Source organism: Salmo salar, chromosome 08, assembly GCF_965601325.2.
Source record: "Salmo salar chromosome 08, fSalSal1, whole genome shotgun sequence".
Lineage (NCBI taxonomy): Eukaryota > Metazoa > Chordata > Actinopteri > Salmoniformes > Salmonidae > Salmo > Salmo salar.
This window is the reverse complement of record NC_138298.1, coordinates 41,527,360-41,551,863: the sequence shown is the minus strand read 5'-3', so window position 1 is coordinate 41,551,863 and position 24,504 is coordinate 41,527,360. Positions and strand designations below refer to the sequence as shown.

Here is a 24,504-nt window from a genome sequence, read left to right as displayed (position 1 = left end):
TGGCCGCTGCCACTCTAACCTTGTGGTCCCAGCGCGCACGACCCACGTGGAGTTCCAGGTCTCCGGCAGCCTCTAGAACTGCCGGTCTGCAGCCAACAAGGCTGAGTTCATCTCAGCCTATGCTACCCTCCAGTCCCTAGACTTCCTGGCGCTGACGGAAACATGGATTACCACAGATAACACTGCTACTCCTACTGCTCTCTCTTCGTCTGCCCACGTGTTCTCGCATACCCCTAGAGCATCGAGCCAGCGGGGTGGTGGCACTGGAATCCTCATCTCTCCCAAGTGGACATTCTCTCTTTCTCCCCTGACCCATCTGTCTATCTCCTCATTTGAATTCCATGCTGTCACAGTTACCAGCCCTTTCAAGCTTAACATCCTTATCATTTATCGCCCTCCAGGTTCCCTTGGAGAGTTCATCAATGAGCTTGACGCCTTGATAAGTTCCTTTCCTGAGGATGGCTCACCTCTCACAGTTCTGGGTGACTTTAACTTCCCCACGTCTACCTTTGACTCATTCCTCTCTGCCTCCTTCTTTCCACTCCTCTCCTCTTTTGACCTCACCCTCTCACCTTCCCCCCCTACTCACAAGGCAGGCAATATGCTTGACCTCATCTTTACTAGATGCTGTTCTTCCACTAATCTCATTGCAACTCCCCTCCAAATCTCCGACCACTACCTTGTATCCTTTTCCCTCTCGCTCTCATCCAACACTTCTCACTCTGCCCCTACTTGGATGGTATTGCGCCGTCCCAACCTTCGCTCTCTCTCTCCTGCTACTCTCTCCTCTTCCATCCTATCATCTCTTCCCTCTGCTCAAACCTTCTCCAACCTATCTCCTGATTCTGCCTCCTCAACCCTCCTCTCCTCCTTTTCTGCATCCTTTGATTTTCTCTGTCCCCTATCCTCCAGACCGGCTCGGTCCTCCCCTCCTGCTCCGTGGCTCGACGACTCACTACGAGCTCACAGAACAGGGCTCCGGGCAGCCGAGCGGAAATGGAAGAAAACTCGCCTCCCTGCGGACCTGGCATCCTTTCACTCCCTCCTCTCTACATTCTCGTCTTCTGTCTCTGCTGCTAAAGCCACTTTCTACCACTCTAAATTCCAAGCATCTGCCTCTAACCCTAGGAAGCTCTTTGCTACCTTCTCCTCCCTCCTGAATCCTCCTCCCCCTCTCCCCCCCTCCTCCCTCTCTGCGGATGACTTCGTCAACCATTTTGAAAAGAAGGATTGACGATATCCGATCCTCGTTTGCTAAGTCAAACGACACCGCTGGTCCTGCTCACACTGCCCTACCCTGTGCTTTGACCTCTTTCTCCCCTCTCTCTCCAGATGAAATCTCGCGTCTTGTGACGGCCGGCCGCCCAACAACCTGCCCACTTGACCCTATCCCCTCCTCTCTTCTCCAGACCATTTCCGGAGACCTTCTCCCCTTCCTCACCTCGCTCATCAACTCATCCTTGACCGCTGGCTACGTCCCTTCCGTCTTCAAGAGAGCGAGAGTTGCACCCCTTCTGAAAAAACCTACACTCGATCCCTCCGATGTCAACAACTATAGACCAGTATCCCTTCTTTCTTTTCTCTCCAAAACTCTTGAACGTGCCGTCCTTGGCCAGCTCTCCTGCTATCTCTCTCAGAATGACCTTCTTGATCCTAATCAGTCAGGTTTCAAGACTGGGCATTCAACTGAGACTGCTCTTCTCTGTGTCAAAGAGGCTCTCCGCACTGCTAAAGCTAACTCTCTCTCCTCTGCTCTCATCCTTCTAGACCTATCTGCTGCCTTTGATACTGTGAACCATCAGATCCTCCTCTCCACCCTCTCCGAGTTGGGCATCTCCGGCGCGGCCCACGCTTGGATTGCGTCCTACCTGACAGGTCGCTCCTACCAGGTGGCATGGCGAGAATCTGTCTCCGCACCATGCGCTCTCGCCACTGGTGTCCCCCAGGGCTCTGTTCTAGGCCCTCTCCTATTCTCGCTATACACCAAGTCACTTGGCTCTGTCATATCCTCACATGGTCTCTCCTATCATTGCTATGCAGACGACACACAATTAATCTTCTCCTTTCCCCCTTCTGATAACCAGGCGGCGAATCGCATTTCTGCATGTCTGTCAGACATATCAGTGTGGATGACAGATCACCAGCTCAAGCTGAACCTCGGCAAGACGGAGCTGCTCTTCCTCCCGGGGAAGGACTGCCCGTTCCATGATCTCGCCATCACGGTTGACAACTCCCTTGTGTCCTCCTCCCAGAGTGCTAAGAACCTTGGCGTGATCCTGGACAACACCCTGTCGTTCTCCACTAACATCAAGGCGGTGACCCGATCCTGTAGGTTCATGCTCTACAACATTCGCAGAGTACGACCCTGCCTCACACAGGAAGCGGCGCAGGTCCTAATCCAGGCACTTGTCATCTCCCGTCTGGATTACTGCAACTCGCTGTTGGCTGGGCTCCCTGCCTGCGCCATTAAACCCCTACAACTCATCCAGAACGCCGCAGCCCGTCTGGTTTTCAACCTTCCCAAGTTCTCTCAAGTCACCCCGCTCCTCCGCTCTCTCCACTGGCTTCCAGTTGAAGCTCGCATCCGCTACAAAACCATGGTGATTGCCTACGAAGGGAACGGCACCTCCATACCTTCAGGCTCTGATCAGGCCCTACAGCCAAACAAGGGCACTGCGTTCATCCACCTCTGGCCTGCTGGCCCCCCTACCTCTGAGGAAGCACAGTTCCCGCTCAGCCCAGTCAAAACTGTTCGCTGCTCTGGCACCCCAATGGTGGAACAAGCTCCCTTACGACGCCAGGACAGCGGAGTCAATCACCACCTTCCGGAGACACCTGAAACCCCACCTCTTTAAGGAATACCTAGGATAGGATAAAGTAATCCTTCTAACCCCCCCCCCCCCCTTAAAAGATTTAGATGCACTATTGTAAAGTGGTTGTTCCACTGGATATCATAAGGTGAATGCACCAATTTGTAAGTCGCTCTGGATAAGAGCGTCTGCTAAATGACTTAAATGTAAATGTAAATGTTAACCTGCCTAAATGAAGAGTTTGGAGTTCGACTAGCCATGTGCAACACACAGTTATAAGCCTACTAGACTTAGCAGCGGGAGTATACACCATCATAGTATGGGTGAAGCCGGACCTGGAATGTGAAGCTAACTGAAGCTGGCTAGCTAACTGAAGATGGCTAGCTAACTGAAGATGGCTAGCTAACTGAAGATGGCTAGCTAACTGAAGATGGATAGCTAACTGAAGATGGATAGCTAACTGAAGATGGCTAGCTAACTGAAGATGGCTAGCTAACTGAAGATGGCTAGCTTTATAAAAGACAGAGTAGATACCACTCAGTGCTGCTGTTTTCCCAATTGTGGATTCATTTAAAAAGAAACATCTGGATTTATACAGCAGAAGGTCCATTATACAGTTGTTAAAATGAAGTTGATGAGATATTGATGAGGTGATCTGTCTCCCTGTTTTGTTCAGTGTCCAGAAGCCCAGAGCAGAGTCCCCTACAACCAGCCTGCTATCAATGAAGAGTGATCAGCCACCTGCTTTCAGCCAGGAACCATTTCCAGATGACAATAAGGAAGTGGAGAGTTTGGACAGTGAGGATCCATTAAAGATCCCACACAACCTTCTGGACAGAAGAAGTAAGACTGTATTTCATACAATATTACAAAGAACGGTACAAAGGCCCTTATAAAACACATACACACAAACTTATGAGTCCCAACTCTCATTGTTTTCCTACAGGTCAAACTCTGCTGACAGTCCAACAAGACATTAAGGCTAAACTGAAACACAAGTATCAACACATATCTGAAGGAATTGGACACCATGGAAACCAAATTCTGTTAAAGGACATCTACACAGAGCTCTACATCACAGAGGGTGGAAGTGGAGGGCTCAGTAATGAACATGAGGTTAGACAGATAGAGATGGCATCCAAGAAACAAACCACACAAGAGACACCAATCAAATGCAACGACATCTTCAAGCCTTTACCTGGACAAGACAAACCTATCAGAACTGTGCTGACAAAAGGAATCGCTGGCATTGGAAAAACAGTCTCTGTGCAGAAGGTCATCCTTGACTGGGCAGAGGGAAAAGCAAATCAGGACGTTCATTTCATGTTTCCTCTTCCTTTCCGTGATCTGAACCTGAAAAAGGACCAATACAGTCTGATGCAACTTCTTTCCCACTACTTCCCAGAGCTGAAAGAGATTGACAGCATTGAAGATGGTGAAACCAAAACTGTTTTCATTTTTGATGGTCTGGATGAGTGTCGACTTCCTCTAGACTTCAAAAACAATGAGAAGTGCTGTGATGTCATGAAGCCAACCTCAGTGGACGTGCTGCTGACAAACCTCATCGAGGGGAATCTGCTTCCCTCTGCTCTCGTCTGGATAACCTCACGGCCTGCAGCAGCCAATCAGATCCCTCCTGAGTGTGTTGACCAGGTGACAGAGGTACGAGGGTTCAATGATCCACAGAAGGAGGAGTATTTCAGGAAGAAAATCACAGATCAGAATCTGGCCAATGAAATCATCAAACACATGAAGACATCAAGGAGCCTCCACATCATGTGCCACATGCCAGTCTTCTGTTGGATATCAGCCACTGTCCTTGAGATGATACTGAAAGAGGCAGAGAAGGATGAAGTCCCCAAAACTCTGACCCAGATGTACTCACACTTCATATTCATCCAAATCATTGTGAAGAACAGGAAGTACAACAAAGCCACAGAGACAAACCCAAAGGAACTGTCTCAGTCAGACAAAGAGATGATCCTGAAACTGGCAAAGCTGGCTTTCCAACAGCTACAGAAGGGCAACCTGATCTTCTATGAGGAGGACCTGAGAGAGTGTGGCCTTGATGTCACAGAGGCATCAGTGTACTCAGCATTGTGTACAGAGATCTTTAAAGAAGAATCTGGGCTGAACCAAGAGAAGGTCTACAGCTTTGTGCATCTGAGCATTCAGGAGTTTCTAGCAGCAGTGCATGCTATAGAATCATGTCTGGACAAGAAGGAAAATGTTTTCCCCCCCAAAGCAGTCACTAGTGATGATGATGATGATGATGAGGAGGAGGAGGAGGAGGAGGAGGAGATTGATGATAAGCAGGACGAGGAGGAGGAGAACAAGGATGATGATGATGATGAGGAGGAGGAGGAGGAGGAGGAGGAGATTGATGATAAGCAGGACGAGGAGGAGGAGAACAATGACGAAGATGAGGATGATGATGACGACAATGATGAAGAGGAGTCATTCCAGTTGTCTGACTTACACAGGAGAGCAGTGGACCAGGCCTTGAAGAGTGAGAATGGACACCTGGACCTGTTCCTCCGCTTCCTTCTGGGTCTCTCACTGGAGTCCAATCAGAATCTGTTACGAGGCCTTCTGACACAGACAGGATGTACGACAGAGACCAATGAGAAAACAGTTAAGAGAACAGTTGGGTACCTTTCAGTCAAGATCAAAAGAGAATCCTCACCAGAAAGGATCATCAACTTGTTCCACTGTCTGAATGAACTTGGTGCCAACTCTCTAGTTGAAGACATGCAGACCTCCCTGCGATCAGGAACTCTTTCAGAAACAGAGCTAAAACCTGACCAATGTTCAGCCCTGGCCTACCTGTTACTGATGTCAGAGGAGGTGCTGGAGGAGTTTGACCTGAAGACATACAACACAACAGAGGAAGGTTATCAGAGGTTGCTGCCGGTAGTGAAAACCTGCAAGAGAGCACTGTAAGTTCTGTTATTGAGTTTATGTATACAGTATCATTATAATGAAGGATTTGTATATCTAACAGATTATCTCCTCTCTCAAGACTGGATCACTGTAAACTCACGTATGAATCCTGTGAGACTCTGACCTCAGCTCTGCAGACACCAAACTCCCCCCTGAGAGAACTGAACCTCAGCTACAATGACCTGGAAGACAGAGGAGTGGAGCTGCTCTGTGTTGGACTAACCAGTCCACTCTGCAACATACAGACACTAGTGTGAGTTAAATATCTTCAGTATCCACTGTCTTTATAGTGTTTATATATTTATAGTAATTAGGTGTTATTATGTTTTTAACATTATTTGAACATCTTGGTAAATATGCAGAAACATACATGAAATGTGATAAATATATGAAACTAAGGTTAAATATCTTGAGTGAGTTAGTATGTTTTTAACATAGTCTAGTCATGTCCTTCTGTTATTGTCTTAATGCATCTCGTTATTCTTAAAGCTTTGCATATTTAACAGTGTGTCGACATATCTCCTCTCTCCAGACTGGATCGCTGTGAACTCACATATGAATCCTGTGAGACTCTGGCCTCAGCTCTGCAGACACCAAACTCCCCCCTGAGAGACCTGGACCTCAGCTACAATGACCTGGGAGACAGAGGAGTGGAGCTGCTCTGTGTTGGACTAACCAGTCCACTCCACAACATACAGACACTAGTGTGAGTTAACTATCTTCAGTATCCACTGTCTTTATAGTGTTTATATATTTGTAGTTATTATGTTAACATTATTTTAACATCTTGGTCAATATGCAGAAACATTCATCAAATGTGATAAATATATCAAACTAAGGTTAAATATATTGAGTGAGTTAGTTTGTGTTTTTAGTAAAAAATATAAACTATAGGAACCAAGACTTAAAAAGAACTGATATTGGTCACAAGATGGAGGGAATGTTGGAACATAACTAATGAAATTAAAGTTAGCAAAAATATATGATTAATCCAGTATAAACTAATGTATAGAGTTTATTACACGAGACAAAATTAACAAATTGTACAGCACAACGACAGTCATGTCTTAAGTGTAAAACTAACAATGAGTCAATAATTCATGCTTTCTGGGAATGCTATAATTCCAAAAGTTATGGGCGGAGTTAGAAGTTGTCTGTCAGAAATATTACAATGTAAACATACTTTTAATCAGTCTGTCTGCATATTTCATGACATGGCATATGGGGGGTGTAGAGAGAGACCCAATGAGCTGGATGATTCACTTCTCGTCACTCATCTTGTAAAAACGTATACTAAAAATATATGAAAATATGAAAATGGTTGTAAAAAGTTAACATTGGTTAATAATGTGTCCTTCTGTTATTGTCCTAATGCATCTCATTATTCTTAATGTTTTGCATATTTAACAGTGTATCGACATATCTCCTCTCTCCAGACTGGATCACTGTAAACTCACATATGAATCCTGTGAGACTCTGGCCTCAGCTCTGCAGACACCAAACTCCCCCCTGAGAGAACTGGACCTCAGCAACAATGACCTGGAAGACAGAGGAGTGGAGCTGCTCTGTGTTGGACTAACCAGTCCACTCTGCAACATACAGACACTAGTGTGAGTTAAATATCTTCAGTATGAGTTATTATGTGGATGTTTTGAACATGTGTTAATCATGTGCTCTTCTGCCCTCTAGTCTAGGTCAGTGTGGTCTGACAGAGGGTTGCTGTTCAGATCTGGCCTCAGTCCTGAGTTCACCCAACTCACAACTGAAACAACTGGAGCTGAGAGACAATGACCTGCAGGACTCAGGAGTTACACTGCTGTCTGCTGGACTGGAGGATCCAGACTGTAAACTACACACACTGGGGTAAGTACAGCTGTTTCAGTCAGGTCAGTACTGAGCTGAGTTACACTGCTGTCTGCTGGACTGGAGGATCCAGACTGTAAACTACACACACTGGGGTAAGTACAGCTGTTTCAGTCAGGTCTGTACTGAGCTGAGTTACACTGCTGTCTGCTGGACTGGAGGATCCAGACTGTAAACTACACACACTGGGGTAAGTACAGCTGTTTCAGTCAGGTCTGTACTGAGCTGAGTTACACTGCTGTCTGCTGGACTGGAGGATCCAGACTGTAAACTACACACACTGGGGTAAGTACAGCTGTTTCAGTCAGGTCGGTACTGAGCTGAGTTACACTGCTGTCTGCTGGACTGGAGGATCCAGACTGTAAACTACACACCCTGGGGTAAGTACAGCTGTTTCAGTCAGGTCGGTACTGAGCTGAGTTACACTGCTGTCTGCTGGACTGGAGGATCCAGACTGTAAACTACACACACTGGGGTAAGTACAGCTGTTTCAGTCAGGTCTGTACTGAGCTGAGTTACACTGCTGTCTGCTGGACTGGAGGATCCAGACTGTAAACTACACACACTGGGGTAAGTACAGCTGTTTCAGTCAGGTCTGTACTGAGCTGAGTTACACTGCTGTCTGCTGGACTGGAGGATCCAGACTGTAAACTACACACACTGGGGTAAGTACAGCTGTTTCAGTCAGGTCTGTACTGAGCTGAGTTACACTACTGTCTGCTGGACTGGAGGATCCAGACTGTAAACTACACATACTGGGGTAAGTACAGCTGTTTCAGTCAGGTCAGTACTGAGCTGAGTTACACTGCTGTCTGCTGGACTGGAGGATCCAGACTGTAAACTACACACACTGGGGTAAGTACAACTGTTTCAGTCAGGTCTGTACTGAGCTTAGTAAAACAAGTACTCTGAAAATCTGACGTTTCTTCACAATGTTTGTGTCATGGACAAATGTATGGGTGTCCTACAAGATGATTGACACCAGTACACCAACCTAGACAGCTGTTGTGTCTCTCTTTAGGCTGTCTGGCTGTCTGGTCACAGAGGAGGGCTGTGCTGCTCTGTCTTCAGCTCTGAGGTCAAACCCCTCCCACCTGAAAGAGCTGGACCTGAGCTACAATCACCCAGGAGACTCTGCAGGTGGACTGCTTTCAGCTGCTCTGGTGGATCCCACATATAAACTGATGAAGCTGAAGTAAGTCAGAATAGATGTCATAATAGTGTGAGCAGTGGTTGTGTCATATGTAGTGTAGTAGGTTCAGTAACATGAGGACATGATGGTAGAATTAAGGGGAAGTTTACTCAGCAGGCTGAGCACTCCAACACAGCATACATCATCACTACATGAATACTCTTCTTCTGCATCTCTGATATCCTGTTGGAATTGTACTCCGCTCTGTATGCAGTAGGTAGGATAGAATACCTGTTTGTCTCTAGTAATGAATTGTACTCTGTTCTGTATGCAGTCGGTAGGATATAATACCTGTATGTCTCTAGTAATGAATTGTAGTCTGTTCTGTATGCAGTAGGTAGGATAGAATACCTGTATGTCTCTAGTAATGAATTGTACTCCGTTCTGTATGCAGTAGGTAGGATAGAATACCTGTATGTCTCTAGTAATGAATTGTACTCTGTTCTGTATGCAGTAGGTAGGATAAAATACCTGTATGTCTCTAGTAATGAATTGTACTCTGTTCTGTATGCAGTAGGTAGGATAGAGTACCTGTATATCTCTAGTAATGAATTGTACTCCGTTCTGTATGCAGTAGGTAGGATAGAATACCTGTATGTCTCTAGTAATGAATTGTACTCCGTTCTGTATGCAGTAGGTAGGATAGAATACCTGTATGTCTCTAGTAATGAACTTGGATAGTGCACCAGAACACAACAATATGGTTTAAATGTTGACTGCTTTATTAGGTCTTTGTCAGTCAATAACCTGTTTCTCCTACAGTGTGGATCATGGTGGAGAGTGCAGGCTCAAATCAGGGCTGAGGAAATGTACGTCTCTTCAATCCTAATTAACTGCATATTCAGAACTATAGTATCATAGTAACTAATCAATACTTGTTCTGTACCTACAAACAACAACATTTTATATGAAGATGTGGTTTGATTAAACTCTCCTTTTGTCTACAGATGCCTGTCATCTCACCCTGGACCCAAATACAGTAAACCCAAACCTGATACTGTCTGAGGGGAACAGGAAGGTGACATTGGAAGAGAAGCAGCATTATGAAAACCATCCAGACAGATTTGACTATAGTCCCCAAGTTCTCTGCAGAGAAGGCTTATCTGGATCTCGTTATTACTGGGAGGTGGAGAAGGATGGTGAATGGGCTGACATTGGTGTGGTGTACAAAGGAATGAACAGGAAGGTAGAAGAGGATGACAGTTTTATTGGATTCAATAGGAAGTCCTGGTGTTTAATCTGCTGTGATGGCCTCTACTTATTTCACCATCCTGGAGTCAGCAGAACAATCTCTGGTCCTGTTTCTAACAGAGTTGGAGTGTATCTGGACTGGCCAGCTGGTACTTTGTCCTTCTATAGTGTGTCCTCCTCTGGTACACTGACACACCTTTACACAGAACACACCACATTCACTGAACCCCTCTATCCTGGGTTTGGGGTTTGCTCCTCCTCCTCCTCAGTGACCCTGTGTCAGATAGATGACCAACACATTCAGAGGTGAGTCATAGCAATGTTTTATCATTTGTTTCATCATTTCTATAATTACATTAGTAGTGGTGTGTTTTAATGTGTTCTGTTGGACCTACAGACAGTTAGATTAGTAGTAGTGGTGTGTTTTAATGTGTTCTGTTGGACCTACAGACAGTTAGATTAGTAGTAGTGGTGTGTTTTAATGTGTTAGTAGATTCCTGTCCTCTATTTAATTTCAGTCTGTTAAATGGAACAGCCTCTCTGTAATGTCATTCTCTCTCTAACCACTAGAGGGCATCAAAACCTGTTGAATAGAACAGCCTCTCTGTAATGTCATTCTCTCTCTAACCACTAGAGGGCATCAGAACCTGTTAAATAGAACAGCCTCTCTGTAATGTCATTCTCTCTGTAACCACTAGAGGGCATCAGAACCTGTTAAATAGAACAGCCTCTCTGTAATGTCATTCTCTCTCTAACCATTAGAGGGCATCAGAACCTGTTAAATAGCACAGCCTCTCTGTAATGTCATTCTCTCTCTAACCACTAGAGGGCATCAAAACCTGTTGAATAGAACAGCCTCTCTGTAATGTCATTATCTCTCTAACCACTAGAGGGCATCAGAACCTGTTAAATAGAACAGCCTCTCTGTAATGTCATTCTCTCTCTAACCACTAGAGGGAATCAGAACCTGTTAAATAGAACAGCCTCTCTGTAATGTCATTATCTCTCTAACCATTAGAGGGCATCAGAACCTGTTAAATAGAACAGCCTCTCTGTAATGTCATTCTCTCTGTAACCACTAGAGGGCATCAGAACCTGTTAAATAGAACAGCCTCTCTGTAATGTCATTCTCTCTCTAACCACTAGAGGGCATCAGAACCTGGTAAATAGAACAGCCTCTCTGTAATGTCATTCTCTCTCTAATCACTACCTGGGGGTATGTAACTCATGATACCTGGTGACTTCACATCTCTAAGGGCTTTCCTCAACATATGCAATGTCTTCATTAGTATTGCCTCTATGAAAGTTGACATAGTGGGTTATGTCACATTTAGGCAATGCGCACTACGTAGGGAGTTGTTCTCTCACCCCTTATAAACTTGTTGTATGTCTTATGAAGACTGTATGTATGCTATATAAAGCCTTTATAAGTTGTATTTAGTTTAATCACAGTCTATCCTTCTGCTTTACCAACATCAGAGACCATGGTGGAGAGAGTTGGATCAAGCCTGGACCTGAGAACACCAGAGACCATGGTGGAGAGAGTTGGATCAAGCCTGGACCTGAGGACACCAGAGACCATGGTGGAGAGCGTTGGATCAAGCCTGGACCTGAGAACACCAGAGACCATGGTGGAGAGAGTTGTATCAAGCCTGGACCTGAGAACATCAGAGACCATGGTGGAGAGAGTTGTATCAAGCCTGGACCTGAGAACACCAGAGACCATGGTGGAGAGAGTTGGATCAAGCCTGGACCTGAGAACACCAGATACCATGGTGGAGAGAGTTGGATCAAGCCTGGACCTGAGGACACAAGAGACCATGGTGGAGAGAGTTGGATCAAGCCTGGACCTGAGAAATGTGAGTTAACTGATAATTGTTTTTAAATCAAAATTGTTTAAAGCGTTCATTGTAGTTGAGTCCCAGTCAAGGAACACAATCATGATCTATTTGGTCAGAACAAACTTAAAGGTAGAGTCAGCGATATGACGTAGATGCACAAAGTAAACAGCATAGTGGGTCAATTTCTACAACAACTAAGAGCGTTATACAGCAAGGCTAAATTTCTCTGCTGTTTTGGTCCCGTGACTACCACTCTGTTAGAGAGTGAAGAGAACCCTTGCACATGGACAGATACTGTGTGTGACTGTGTGAGAGAGAAGTCAGGCATCTTGCTCATCACAATATCTGTTGTGCTGCTCGTACATCATCATTTAGCTGACTCTACCTTTAAGCTCTCATCCTAGGATCTACCAGAAATCAGACCCCAACATCTACAAAACATGGACGAGAACGATGTTGTTTCCTGCTTCCACAAACATTAATTAATATAACACTAATGTCAGATTATGGTATGCTAATGAGTGTACATTCTGAGACTGTTGATCACTTATATTCATTTTTATTAAGTCTATTTAATAATTATGAATTCAATATTCCATGAGATTGTCCATTTTAAGTAACAACTACTTTTGGCTTCAGGGATTCCTCAGAGCTGTAAGACTTGTGACCATGTTGAGGTAAGTCATAATGTCAATTCTTACTTTTACATACCTGCAGGAGTCAGGCACAGTCTCAAAGCCAGGTGTGTACTGACCAACCATTCATACTGGGATATAGACAGTCCTGTGTTCTGCTTTAGTAATATAAACACAGTCTCAAAGCCAGGTGTGTACTGACCAACCATTCATACTGGGATATAGACAGTCCTGTGTTCTGCTTGTAGTCATGCTGTCACGACTGTCTAGGACCAGTGGAGAGGTGGAATCAGGAGCAGGAGACAGAGGGCCGGAGCAACGGTGTTTTAATAGTATTAGTGACGCAATAGCCGTAGGGCACCAGGCGCGTGGCGAAGTCTGCCAGGGGAAAAACACCTTCCCAAAATAAGCGCACTGGAAACGAAAAGCGCACGGGGCGCAGCCCGGCAATAATAATCGACAATAACAATTTACAATCACAACTGTCCTGAGTGGACAATAAACAATCCCGCACGAGAACCCCAACTGAAAATACACACTAAATAACCCCCCACTAATGACAAACACAAAACAGGTGCGAGATAGACAGACAGACAAAACCAAAAGACACAGAAACAACGATCGGTGGCAGCTAATAGGCCGGCGACGACGACCGCCGAGCGCCGCCCGACCGAGGAGGGGCGACACCTTCGTTAGATACTGTGACAGTACCCGATGCCGGCCTCGGGGATGGCCCGGAGGGCGAGGCGCCGGCCGATCCGGACGGCGACGGTGGAATTCTTGTAGCATAGGTGGATCTAGAATGTCCGCCGCCGGAACCCAGCACCTCTCCTCCGGACCGTACCCCTCCCAGTCCACGAGGTACTGCAGGCCCCCGACCCGACGTCGGGAGTCCAGGATGGCTCGGACTGTGTACGCCGGGGCCCCCCCGATGTCCGGGGGGGCGGGGGGACCTCCAGCACCTCATCGTCCTGCAGTGGACCAGCTACCACCGGCCTGAGGAGAGACACATGAAACGAGGGGTTAATACGGTAATATGAAGGGAGTTGTAACCTGTAACACACCTCGTTTATCCTCCTCAGGACTTTGAACGGCCCCACAAACCGCGGACCCAGCTTCCGGCAGGGCAGGCGGAGAGGCAGGTTCCGGGTCGAGAGCCAGACTCTGTCCCCCGGATTATACACGGGGGCGTCACTGCGGTGGCGGTCAGCGCTCTCCTTGTGACGTTCACCAGCCCTCCTTAGGCACTCCTGGACACCATTCCAGGTCTCCTGAGAGCGCTTCACCCATGCCTCCACCGCAGGAGCCTCCGTCTGGCTCTGTTGCCATGGCACCAGGACCGGCTGATACCCCAATACCACCTGGAAGGGTGATAGGTTGGTAGAGGAGTGGCGCTGAGAGTTCTGGGCCATCTCGGCCCATGGCACGAACTGCGCCCACTCCCCTGGCCGGTCCCGGCAATACGACCGCAGGAACCTGCCCACATTCTGGTTAATGCGCTCCACCTGCCCATTACTCTCGGGGTGGAACCCCGAGGTCAAGCTGACCGAGACCCCCAGCCTCTCCATAAACGATCTCCACACCCTGGACGTGAACTGGGGACCCCGATCAGATACGATGTCCTCGGGCACCCCATAGTGCCGGAAGACATGGGTGAACAGGGCCTCCGCGGTTTGCAGGGCCGTAGGAAGACCGGACAAAGGGAGCAGACGGCAGGACTTAGAGAACCTGTCCACAACGACCAGGATCGCCGTATTCCCCTGGGACGGCGGGAGATCCGTGAGGAAATCCACCGAGAGGTGAGACCAAGGCCGCTGTGGAACGGGGAGGGGCTGTAATTTCCCTCGAGGCAGGTGCCTAGGAGCCTTGCACTGAGCGCATACCGAACAGGAAGAGACATAACGCCGAACATCCTCAGCCAAGGTGGGCCACCAGTACCTTCCCTTCAGGCCCCGCACTGTCCGTTCCACCCCAGGATGACCCGAGGAGGGTAGAGCGTGGGACCATCGGATCAGACGATCGCGAACACCAAGCGGAACGTATTTCAGGCCCACGGGACATTGAGGAGGAGTGGGTTCTGACCGACCCGCCCGCTCGATGTCCGCATCCTCCTCCCATACCACCGGTGCCACCAGACAGGAGGCGGGGACTATGGGAGTGGGATCGATGGTCCGCTCCTCGGTGTCGTAGAGACGCGACAGTGCGTCAGCCTTCCGGTTCCGGGAACCTGGAATGTACGAGAGGGTAAAGTGAAACCTCGTAAAAAACATGGCCCACCTTGCCTGACGGGGATTAAGCCTCTTCGCTGCCCGAATATACTCCAGGTTACGGTGGTCGGTCCAGATGAGAAAAGGGTGACGTGCCCCCTCAAGCCAATGTCTCCACACCGTCAAAGCCCTGACCACGGCTAACAGCTCCCGGTCCCCCACATCATAGTTGCGCTCCGCCGGGCTCAGCTTCTTAGAAAAGAAGGCACATGGGCGGAGCTTCGGAGGAACGCCCGAGCGCTGCGATAGCACAGCTCCTACCCCAGCCTCGGACGCGTCCACCTCCACTATGAATGGCAAGGAGGGGTCCGGATGCGCCAGGACAGGTGCATTGGTAAACAGAACCTTCAGACGATGGAAGGCTCTGTCCGCCTCTGCTGACCATCGTAGCCGCACCGGCCCCCCCTTCATCAGTGAGGTAATGGGAGCCGCCACCTGACCAAAACCCCGGATAAACCTCCGATAATAATTAGCGAACCCCAAGAACCGCTGCACCTCCTTCACAGTGGTTGGGGTTGGCCAATTACGCACAGCCGTCACGCGGTCACACTCCACCTCTACCCCCGAGGTGGAAATGCGATATCCTAGAAATGAGACGGCTCGTTTGAAGAACTCGCATTTCTCAGCCTTGACGTATAGGTTATGCTCCAGCAGCCGCCCAAGCACTTTACGCACGAGGGACACATGCTCGGCGCGTGTGGCGGAGCAAATCAAGATGTCATCGATGTACACCACCACACCCTGCCCGAGCATGTCCCGAAGGACCTCGTCCACAAAGGATTGGAAGAGAGCGGGAGCGTTCTTTAACCCATACGGCATGACGAGGTACTCATAATGGCCCGATGTGGTACTAAATGCGGTTTTCCACTCGTCTCCATCTCGGATACGCACCAGGTTATATGCGCTCCTGAGATCTAATTTCGTGAAGAAGCGCGCCCCGTGAAATGACTCCACTGCCGTAGCAATGAGAGGTAGCGGGTAACTGAAACCCACTGTGATAGCATTTAGACCTCTATAGTCAATGCACGGGCGCAGACCTCCCTCCTTCTTCACGAAAAAAAACTCGAGGAGACGGGGGACTTAGATGGCCGAATGTATCCCTGTCTCAAGGACTCAGTGACGTATGTATCCATAGCCACTGTCTCCTCCTGAGACAGAGGATACACGTGACTCCTAGGAAGAACCGCGTCGGCCTGGAGGTTTATCGCACAATCCCCTCGTCGATGGGGGGGTAATAGAGTCGCCTTCGTCTTACTGAAGGCGATAGCCAAATCGGCATACTCTGAGGGAATGTGCACGGTGGAGACTTGGTCTGGACTCTCCACCGTAGTCGCACCGATGGAAACTCCTATGCACCTACCTGAGCACTCCCTCGACCACCCCGTAAGAGCCCTCTGTCTCCACGAAATCTGCGGGTTGTGCGTGGCTAGCCAGGGGATTCCCAGTACCACCGGAAACACTGGGGAGTCAATGAGGAACAGGCTGATACGCTCCTCATGACCCCCCCACGTCTGCATAACCAGTGGCACTGTGACCTCCCCTACTTGGCCTGACCCTAGCGGTCGACTATCTAGGGCGTGCACAGGGAAGGGGTGGTCCAGCTGAACCAGGGGAATCCCTAACCTCTTCGCTAACCCACGGTCCATAAAACTCCCAGCTGCACCTGAATCGACTAGTGCCTTATACTGGAAGTGAGGGGAAAAATCAGGAAAACAAACAGAGGTGTACATGTGGTCGACAGGGGGCTCTGGGTGTGGCTGGTGCGGACTCACCTGGGGGTTCGAAGTAGTGCTCTGCATGCCCTCCAAACTCCCGGGGGGACCACTCCAGCACCGGTCCACAGTGTGTCCTCTGCGTCCACATCGGGTGCAGGAGAGACCCCCCCCTCCGGTCCTCCTCGACGCAGTCCCCCCTATCTCCATGGGCTGTGGAGCGGGGGGACTGGGAGGCGGAACGAACAGGCCCCGACTGGAACGTCCCCGGGAAGCCAGCAGGTTGTCCAGTCTAATGGACAAATCCACCAGTTGGTCTAGGGTGGAGGCGTTGTCCCTACAGGCCAGCTCCCGGCGGACGTCCTCGCGAAGGCTACACCTATAGTGGTCTATCAAGGCCCGTTCGTTCCACCCCGATCCAGCGGCGAGAGTCCGGAATTCTAGGGCGAAATCCTGAGCGCTCCTCGTCTCCTGTCTCAAGTGGAATAGCCGCTCACCCGCCGCCCTGCCCTCCGGGGGATGATCGAAAACCGCCCGGAAGCGGCGGGTGAACTCAGGGTAGTCGCCCCGAGCCGAGTCTGGGCCATCCCAGACCGCATTGGCCCATTCCAGGGCTCGACCCGTGAGACAGGAGACGAGGACGCTCACCCTCTCTTCGTCGGAAGGGGGGGGGGGGCGGACGGTCGCCAGGTATAGTTCCAATTGGAGCAAGAACCCCTTGCACCCAGCGGCCGTCCCATCGAACTCCCGGGGAAGGAGTAATCCGGATACCACCGGCGGCCGCTTCAGGGTGTGTGTGTAGGGGCGCAGGGTGAGGGACCGGAGCTGGTCCAGCTGGGGAAGCACCTCTCTCCCAGTTCTCCAACCGGGCCAACACCTGGTCCATGGCCGAGCCTAGGCGGTGGAGGAGGCTGGCGTGTTGAGAGACCTGCTCAGCCATGGACGGCGCTTCTGCTCCTGCTGACTCCATATTCGGTGCGGGATTCTGTCACGACTGTCTAGGACCAGTGGAGAGGTGGAATCAGGAGCAGGAGACAGAGGGCCGGAGCAACGGTGTTTTAATAGTATTAGTGACGCGCAATAGCCGTAGGGCACCAGGCGCGTGGTGAAGTCTGCCAGGGGAAAAACACCTTCCCAAAATAAGCGCACTGGAAACGAAAAGCGCACGGGGCGCAGCCCGGCAATAATAATCGACAATAACAATTTACAATCACAACTGTCCTGAGTGGACAATAAACAATCCCGCACGAGAACCCCAACTGAAAATACACACTAAATAACCCCCCACTAATGACAAACACAAAACAGGTGCGAGATAGACAGACAGACAAAACCAAAAGACACAGAAACAACGATCGGTGGCAGCTAATAGGCCGGCGACGACGACCGCCGAGCGCCGCCCGACCGAGGAGGGGCGCCACCTTCGTTAGATACTGTGACACATGCAGGATTTTACCTGTTTTCATATTTTGTCATTAGACAGTTGAATTGATAAATCACCTGCATTCCATGTAACATTGAATAAATACATTAGATTAGTTACTTTGGTTAATGGGCCAGTTTCCCAGACACAGATTAAGTCTAGTCCTGGACCTTAAATAACTTTTTTATTGAAACTTCAATTGAGCATGCTTTTTAGTCCAGCACTAGACTCAATCTGTGTCCAGGAAACAGGCCCCATATGTATTACTGACATGCTTGTCCTTGTTCAGGACTCCACACACTGGATTCAGATTGAACCCTTGACTTCCACTGTCCAGGGAATGACAATGTTCAGGTAAAATAACTATTAACATTTCATTCCACCTGCTAGTGTATTTCCCCATTACCTTTGGGAATAGTCTTCTAATCTAACATCTCCATTTGACCATTGACCCTCTCTCCCATATCTTGTTGTTGCCCTCAGGCACAGGACACCCAAAGGGAGTTATGAGTGCACAGTGTCTGGGCTCCGCTGGCTGTGTGAGAGAGATGTCATTCTGAAGTATCACTTCAGGAACTGGGAACCCTACATTCAACTTCTGAAAGACATGCAGTACACACAAGGTGGTCCATTGCTGGACATCGCTATGGAGTTAGGTGAACTGGAGGAAGTTCATCTGCCACACTTTGTCTGTTTAGGTAAAACCATATAGAAATAGTATTCAGAAAGACATTTCCATGTAACTGAGTTTCACTTCCTGAATGAATGAAGGAACTATTCTGGGAGTTTGAGTTTACTGTGATCTGGTACTCCATATTCTTTGTGTTTTAGTTGGATGAATAATACAATATTTGTCTTTCTGTCTCATTTTTATTGTGTTGTTCAGGGACCAACCCTTCCCTGAGGAATGAGATGAAGATTCTTCATGTAGAGGAACATGGAGTGTCTTTAGAGGAAGTGCATGAGGTCACCAGATTCCATGCTAAGATTCTCCCTCCGAAGTTCTCACTTATCTCTGTTATACTGAGATTACTGTCTTTGAACGTAGATGTCCACTGTGACGTGGTCCTCTATATGGCAGTAAAAAGGTCAACAGTCATTTCAAGGCTGTACATGCTCCTCAGAAACTCCAGTCAGAAAGAGGTGAGGCACTTTCACTGAAGTGACAACAGTATGTTGAAACTTACTGAAGGAAAGCTGATAGTTTGTTGAAAATCTCTAGATTGCAAAGACAACATGCAGCTCTGTGAGAAATCTATTTCTGTGGTAACATTCATTAATACAAGAAAAACTATGACTAACATTGGTTTCTCAGTGAGCTGTATGTTGTGTGAATTATGAGACTACATTGTTCTGACTGACTACTACATTGCTCATTTTGTAGGCTGTTCAGGAACGGGAGAAAGATCAGGTGTCCCAAGGATATTCGGAATTGGTCCTGTCAAGTCCATACGGGTCTTTAAAGCTGAACAGTTGGTTTGCACTCAAGAATCCCCACTCCACTTCCATCAATCCAGAGGTGCAGTTTTAGCAGGCTGAGGACATGAATCTGTCATATTGTATATGAATAACTGGAATATCATTCTATTTCACTATTTCTTTCTCTGTCTGTCTCAATCGTTGCACCATATGGCCTTCTACAGAAGATTCAGCTGTTACCTGCAGACACCACACCAAGCTGTTGTAAGATGATTATGGGAAACACAGGGGTTGACATTGAGATGGAGTTAATCGGTGATGATGAGAGGACTGTATGGAGAGATATGGTACCAATAGGTAGGAGCAGATGTCAATCATAACTGTGTTTTTTTCTGACAGATGCTATTTAGAGTGATATAACCTATTTCTGTTTCTTTCAGATGAATACATCACTGAAACCCATTCAACTAGTAAGTAAACATGAGAGATACAAACCAATGACTTGAGGGCCAGTCAACATGGTTTACTGTAGGACCTGGACTAGTCCTGTTTATAAAAGACTGTCTTCAAGAACAATGACATCTCCCCCAGGACTTGATGTAGATTAACCTGGTTCTGAATGTCCCAATGACATCTCCTCCAGGACTTGATGTAGATTAACCTGGTTCTGAATGACCCAATGACATCTCCTCCGGGACTTGATGTAGATTAGCCTGGTTCTGAATGACCCAATGACATCTCCTCCAGGACTTGATGTAGATTAGCCTGCTTCTGAAGGCCCCATCCTCTATTTCTACGTCTGTGAAACCGAATATGAATGAATCCATTGTGTTCATTGATGCAGGTCGTTAATGTTCAAGAATAGGTTCTCATTGCAAAGATTCAATAATACAAATTAGACTTTTATTGTAGGTCACTTTGAAAGAAGTCTGTTTCTAAATGTCAAATGTGAATTAACAAATGTAGTTATTTTGTAACCTGACTCTCTCAGGTGCTGTGTTGGGGGCAGGGCGTATGGCTGAGAGCAGTCTTACTGGTTCTTCAGAGCAGCAGCTGCGTTCTGTACGGACAGAGTTTGTGACACGAGTGTCAAGACCTGTCCTGGATGGTCTGCTGGACGGACTGCTGCATCACACAGTCATCAACCAGGAGGAAATGGAGTCAGTGAAGGTGATAGCTGAGAGGGCAGAGAAGGCACGTGACATCATCGACATGGTGTTGAGAAAAGGAAATGAGTCTAGTTCCAGGATCATCAACCTTCTTGGGGAGCTGGACCCCTGTCTTTGGTCACAGCTCCAGACCAACAGTTGTAGTCAACCCCTGGGTGTTGGGAGACCAGGCAGAATAGACAGGCAGGATGGTTCAACATGTTCTTGCTGTCTGTTGCTTTAATTCAGCGTACAGAAAATGTCAATCAAACATGACCACTGTAATAACAATAAACTTACTGAAGGACCAACCACACAGCATCTCTCCTTCTGCAGCCTCCTGGAAGTGTGGATCTTCTAGCAAGAGGGTCAGTTAGTCCTCCACTAGGTACCTAGCTGGACCCCTATCTAGCAGGAGGGTCAGTCAGTCCTCCACTAGGTTCCTAGCTGGACCACTATCTAGCAGGAGGGTCAGTCAGTCCTCCACTAGGTACCTAGCTGGACCACTATCTAGCAGGAGGGTCAGTCAGTCCTCCACTAGGTTCCTAGCTGGACCCCTATCTAGCAGGAGGGTCAGTCAGTCCTCCACTAGGTACCTAGCTGGACCACTATCTAGCAGGAGGGTCAGTCAGTCCTCCACTAGGTACCTAGCTGGACCCCTATCTAGCAGGAGGGTCAGTCAGTCCTCCACTAGGTACCTAGCTGGACTACTATCTAGCAGGAGGGTCAGTCAGTCCTACACACATTCAACATAAATGTATTTGATGAATATATTGTACAGTGTTGGCCGGTAAGAGGTTCATGAGAGAGACTGAATATCAACACAACCACCTCAGTCTATCAGCAGCTTTCCTGTTAGAGGTTCATGAGAGAGACTGAATATCAACACAACCACCTCAGTCTATCAGCAGTTTTCTCAGTGAGAGCCTCACGTCTGGAACACATTGACCATTGAAGGACATATAAGGAGCTGTGTAACCTGTCACTCCTTTACCAATGACTTGAGAGTGGCTGAAGGACATATAAGGGGCTGTGTAACCTGTCACTCCTTTACCAATGACTTGAGAGTGTCTGAAGGACACATAAGGGGCTGTGTAACCTGTCACTCCTTTACCAATGACTTGAGAGTGTCTGAAGGACATATAAGGAGCTGTGTAACCTGTCACTCCTTTACCAATGAATTGAGAGTGGCTGAAGGACATATAAGGAGCTGTGTAACCTGTCACTCCTTTACCAATGACTTGAGAGTGGCTGAAGGACATATAAGGAGCTGTGTAACCTGTCACTCCTTTACCAATGACTTGAGAGTGGCTGAAGGACATATAAGGAGCTGTGTAACCTGTCACTCCTTTACCAATGACTTGAGAGTGTCTGAAGGACATATAAGGAGCTGTGTAACCTGTCACTCCTTTACCAATGACTTGAGAGTGGCTGAAGGACATATAAGGAGCTGTGTAACCTGTCACTCCTTTACCAATGACTTGAGAGTGTCTGAAGGACATATAAGGAGCTGTGTAACCTGTCACTCCTTTACCAATGACTTGAGAGTGGCTGAAGGACATATAAGGAGCTGTGTAACCTGTCACTCCTTTACCAATGACTTGAGAGTGTCTGAAGGACATATAAGGAGCTGTGTAACCTGTCACTCCTTTACCAATGACTTGAGAGTGGCTGAAGGACAATCAGACCCCATCTATACACAATGTTTTACTAAATGTTTTTTAATGTTGTATTTTTTTATGTTTATCTACCTGCTCAGGGACTACAGTTGAAAACTAGCTAGCTGGTTAAATCTGGCACATTTACAGAAATGTTGATTGATGTGCAGTATCTCTGTCAAATACATTTTCAATAAATGACAGGAAAAGGAATGGAATGTATTCATGTGTGCGTTGGTCTAATTGTGTTAATTCAAAGCATTTTAGACGTCACTGCAGTATGCCCACATACTTGAGTATAGTTGCAGGGCCTACACAAGTCCGAGTTTCTTAGAGCCTAATTTTCTAGACATCAATGTACAGCAACATGTTTAGACGACACTGCAGAACACCCGACATATGCATATGCACAAATATTAAACTAAGGGGCTTACAAGACCCCAATTTAATATAATTTTCCAGATATCAATGTAGCAGTAGAACAAAACATCACAACAAATATCACAAATAAAACTTTAAATAAAATAAATCAATGTAGGCTACAGCAGAACACAGGCCTCCTGCCTATGTGATAATTTGAAGCACATATTCAGATTACCTTCACAGTACAGTACAAATTCGTAAAGGAAAAAAAAACTTCCCACAATGCCTCTCCCCATGTCAAGTCCATTTTAACCCTGAGAGTAAATTTCTTGCTCAAAGCCATGAGTGGGACTGTGGCTGTGACGTTTATCCGTTTCGATTCACCTTGTTTCTCTGGATTTTTGGATTAAAAAATGTCATCAAACTGGATTATCTTTTCTTATCCGTTTTTTATTTGGCTTTCCCACGATTCAAATTCAGTGGGGAGACGACTAGCCTAGGCTACGTAACGTGATTAAGTAGATACCGCTTCACTAGCTGACCACCACTACCAAGAGCTGTGTCAAGATCAGTTATTTACCCCACCGGCCCTCCCCATAACCTCTATGTACAAATGAGAGAACAGGTCTGGAATCATTGTGGCAGGATAGGATGATTACACAGAAGGATCACTGCGCTTTTACACGATGGTCTTTCTGTGGGGCGGGAGAAATAACGAGGAGGCAACTTGATTTAACGCTGATCGCTTTTATTAGAATGTATTCAGTGCGAACAGTGAAACAATAAATACATCATGCCGCGAGAGGTACCGGATCCGGGCAAATAGGTGCCGGTGTTGTGCCGAAAATCTCCCCCCCTTCGCGTTCTTCATTGCTGCGACTTGCCTGCTAGTTGAGATTTCTGCTCTTCACTCCGTTGTCAGTTTAGCCTACATTTCACTGATCTTAGTAGCAGAAAGCATTTTTGTCTGCAGTTTTCCGTTTGGCTATTTGTTTCAAGTGTATGTGGCTGTTGTAGCTTGTATGGCGCCCTGAGCGAACCCCCCCTTCGGCTTCGGCACCTGCACCCGGTGCCCATGTCGCCCGTACTTAAATCCGCTACTGATTTTGTATTATTCTATAAATACATCTCTTTGCCAAAATTCGTCATCTCTCCCATATCTTATTCGACTAGTATTTTTGAAAGTGTAAGGATAATAATTCAGCCATAGTAATGAAATGTTTATTGCTTGCCAACATTTTACTCCCTCCTCTATGTTTAATATAACACACATGCATTTCTTATTCATTTCGGTTGCCTATCCTGACGTGAAGTTTGGTCTATAGAAAGTATTTGACTCTAGCCACAAATTTAAGGCAATTAGAAGGGGGGGTTCTGGCAGGGGGGAGATTTTCAGAACAACACCTGAACAAACAAAGTCAAATGTGCTATAAACCTATACCTGTTGAACCCTCCCATTGTCCTGAAATAGGAAGTAGCCAACATTTTATAAGGAAGTAGAGAAATAACGGTCGAAGAAACATGTTTGAGGTTTGTAACCTTTTACAATTTATTATAGACAAGTGTTTGAGAACTTAGACTATTGTAGAGAGAGGTGATTTAGGGGGTTAAACATCCGCAGAATTGTAAAGTTATTACAATACTGATTTCAACTTTCAAGAATAATAATTGTAGGCTTTTATGTTGATTTATATTGATTAGCCTAATTAATATGATGTGATGTTATAGGCTATGAGGTAGTGAGTTGTTGTTATAGGTGATTGATTGCACATTATCGTGATTTGCTATCCGATGATCCCCAACACAGTCGACACTTTGCGTTGTTTCAATTCCTGAAAGACGACGTGCGTCGGAATTTTGTAAATCTGTCGCTAAAGAAACTAGTCCGTCTCGTCAAGTCGGTCAAGTAAAAGTGACATGCAACAATTGTTACATAAACGATGTAAATGTTGACTAAATCAGGGTTTCCAAAAGTCGGTCTGGCTCTGAATTACCTGAATTTGAAACTCGTTGTCGTTCCAAAACGTTTTGCAACGGTT

The 24,504-nt window shown here is 47.2% G+C and overlaps 3 protein-coding genes across 3 annotated transcripts in view; 2 read left to right on the top strand and 1 right to left on the bottom strand.

Annotated features, from left to right (window-relative positions):
- The window catches only part of LOC123735261 (uncharacterized), a 55,679-nt gene extending 34,807 nt beyond the window's left edge, over positions 1 to 20,872 (top strand). The window contains 1 exon segment of the mRNA XM_082978274.1: positions 20,288 to 20,872. Coding sequence (XP_082834400.1) covers positions 20,288 to 20,688 — 401 coding nt within the window. The 3' untranslated portion in view covers positions 20,689 to 20,872.
- LOC106593599 (NACHT, LRR and PYD domains-containing protein 1 homolog) overlaps positions 1 to 24,504 on the bottom strand; it is a 160,900-nt gene that overhangs the window by 132,661 nt on the left and 3,735 nt on the right. The window lies entirely within an intron of this gene.
- LOC145881484 (NACHT, LRR and PYD domains-containing protein 3) lies at positions 3,427 to 13,158 on the top strand. Its single transcript, XM_082978276.1, has 10 exons — positions 3,427 to 3,653; positions 3,757 to 5,749; positions 5,833 to 6,006; positions 6,286 to 6,459; positions 7,190 to 7,363; positions 8,638 to 8,811; positions 9,571 to 9,617; positions 9,756 to 10,305; positions 11,527 to 11,858; positions 12,480 to 13,158. Exons 1-10 carry the CDS (start codon positions 3,533 to 3,535, stop codon positions 12,674 to 12,676), a joined length of 3,936 nt encoding a protein of 1,311 aa, XP_082834402.1. The 5' UTR covers positions 3,427 to 3,532; the 3' UTR covers positions 12,677 to 13,158.

What these genes read in the sequence shown, in the direction of transcription:
- LOC145881484 (XM_082978276.1), top strand. Translation starts at nt 3,533, where the DNA reads ATGAAGAGTGATCAGCCACCTGCTTTCAGCCAGGAACCATTTCCAGAT. An exon ending in TGCAACATACAGACACTAGT is followed by an intron (nt 6,007 to 6,285) that starts GTGAGTTAAATA and finishes TCCTCTCTCCAG; the next exon opens with ACTGGATCGCTGTGAACTCA. An exon ending in CAAGCCTGGACCTGAGAAAT is followed by an intron (nt 11,859 to 12,479) that starts GTGAGTTAACTG and finishes TTTTGGCTTCAG; the next exon opens with GGATTCCTCAGAGCTGTAAG.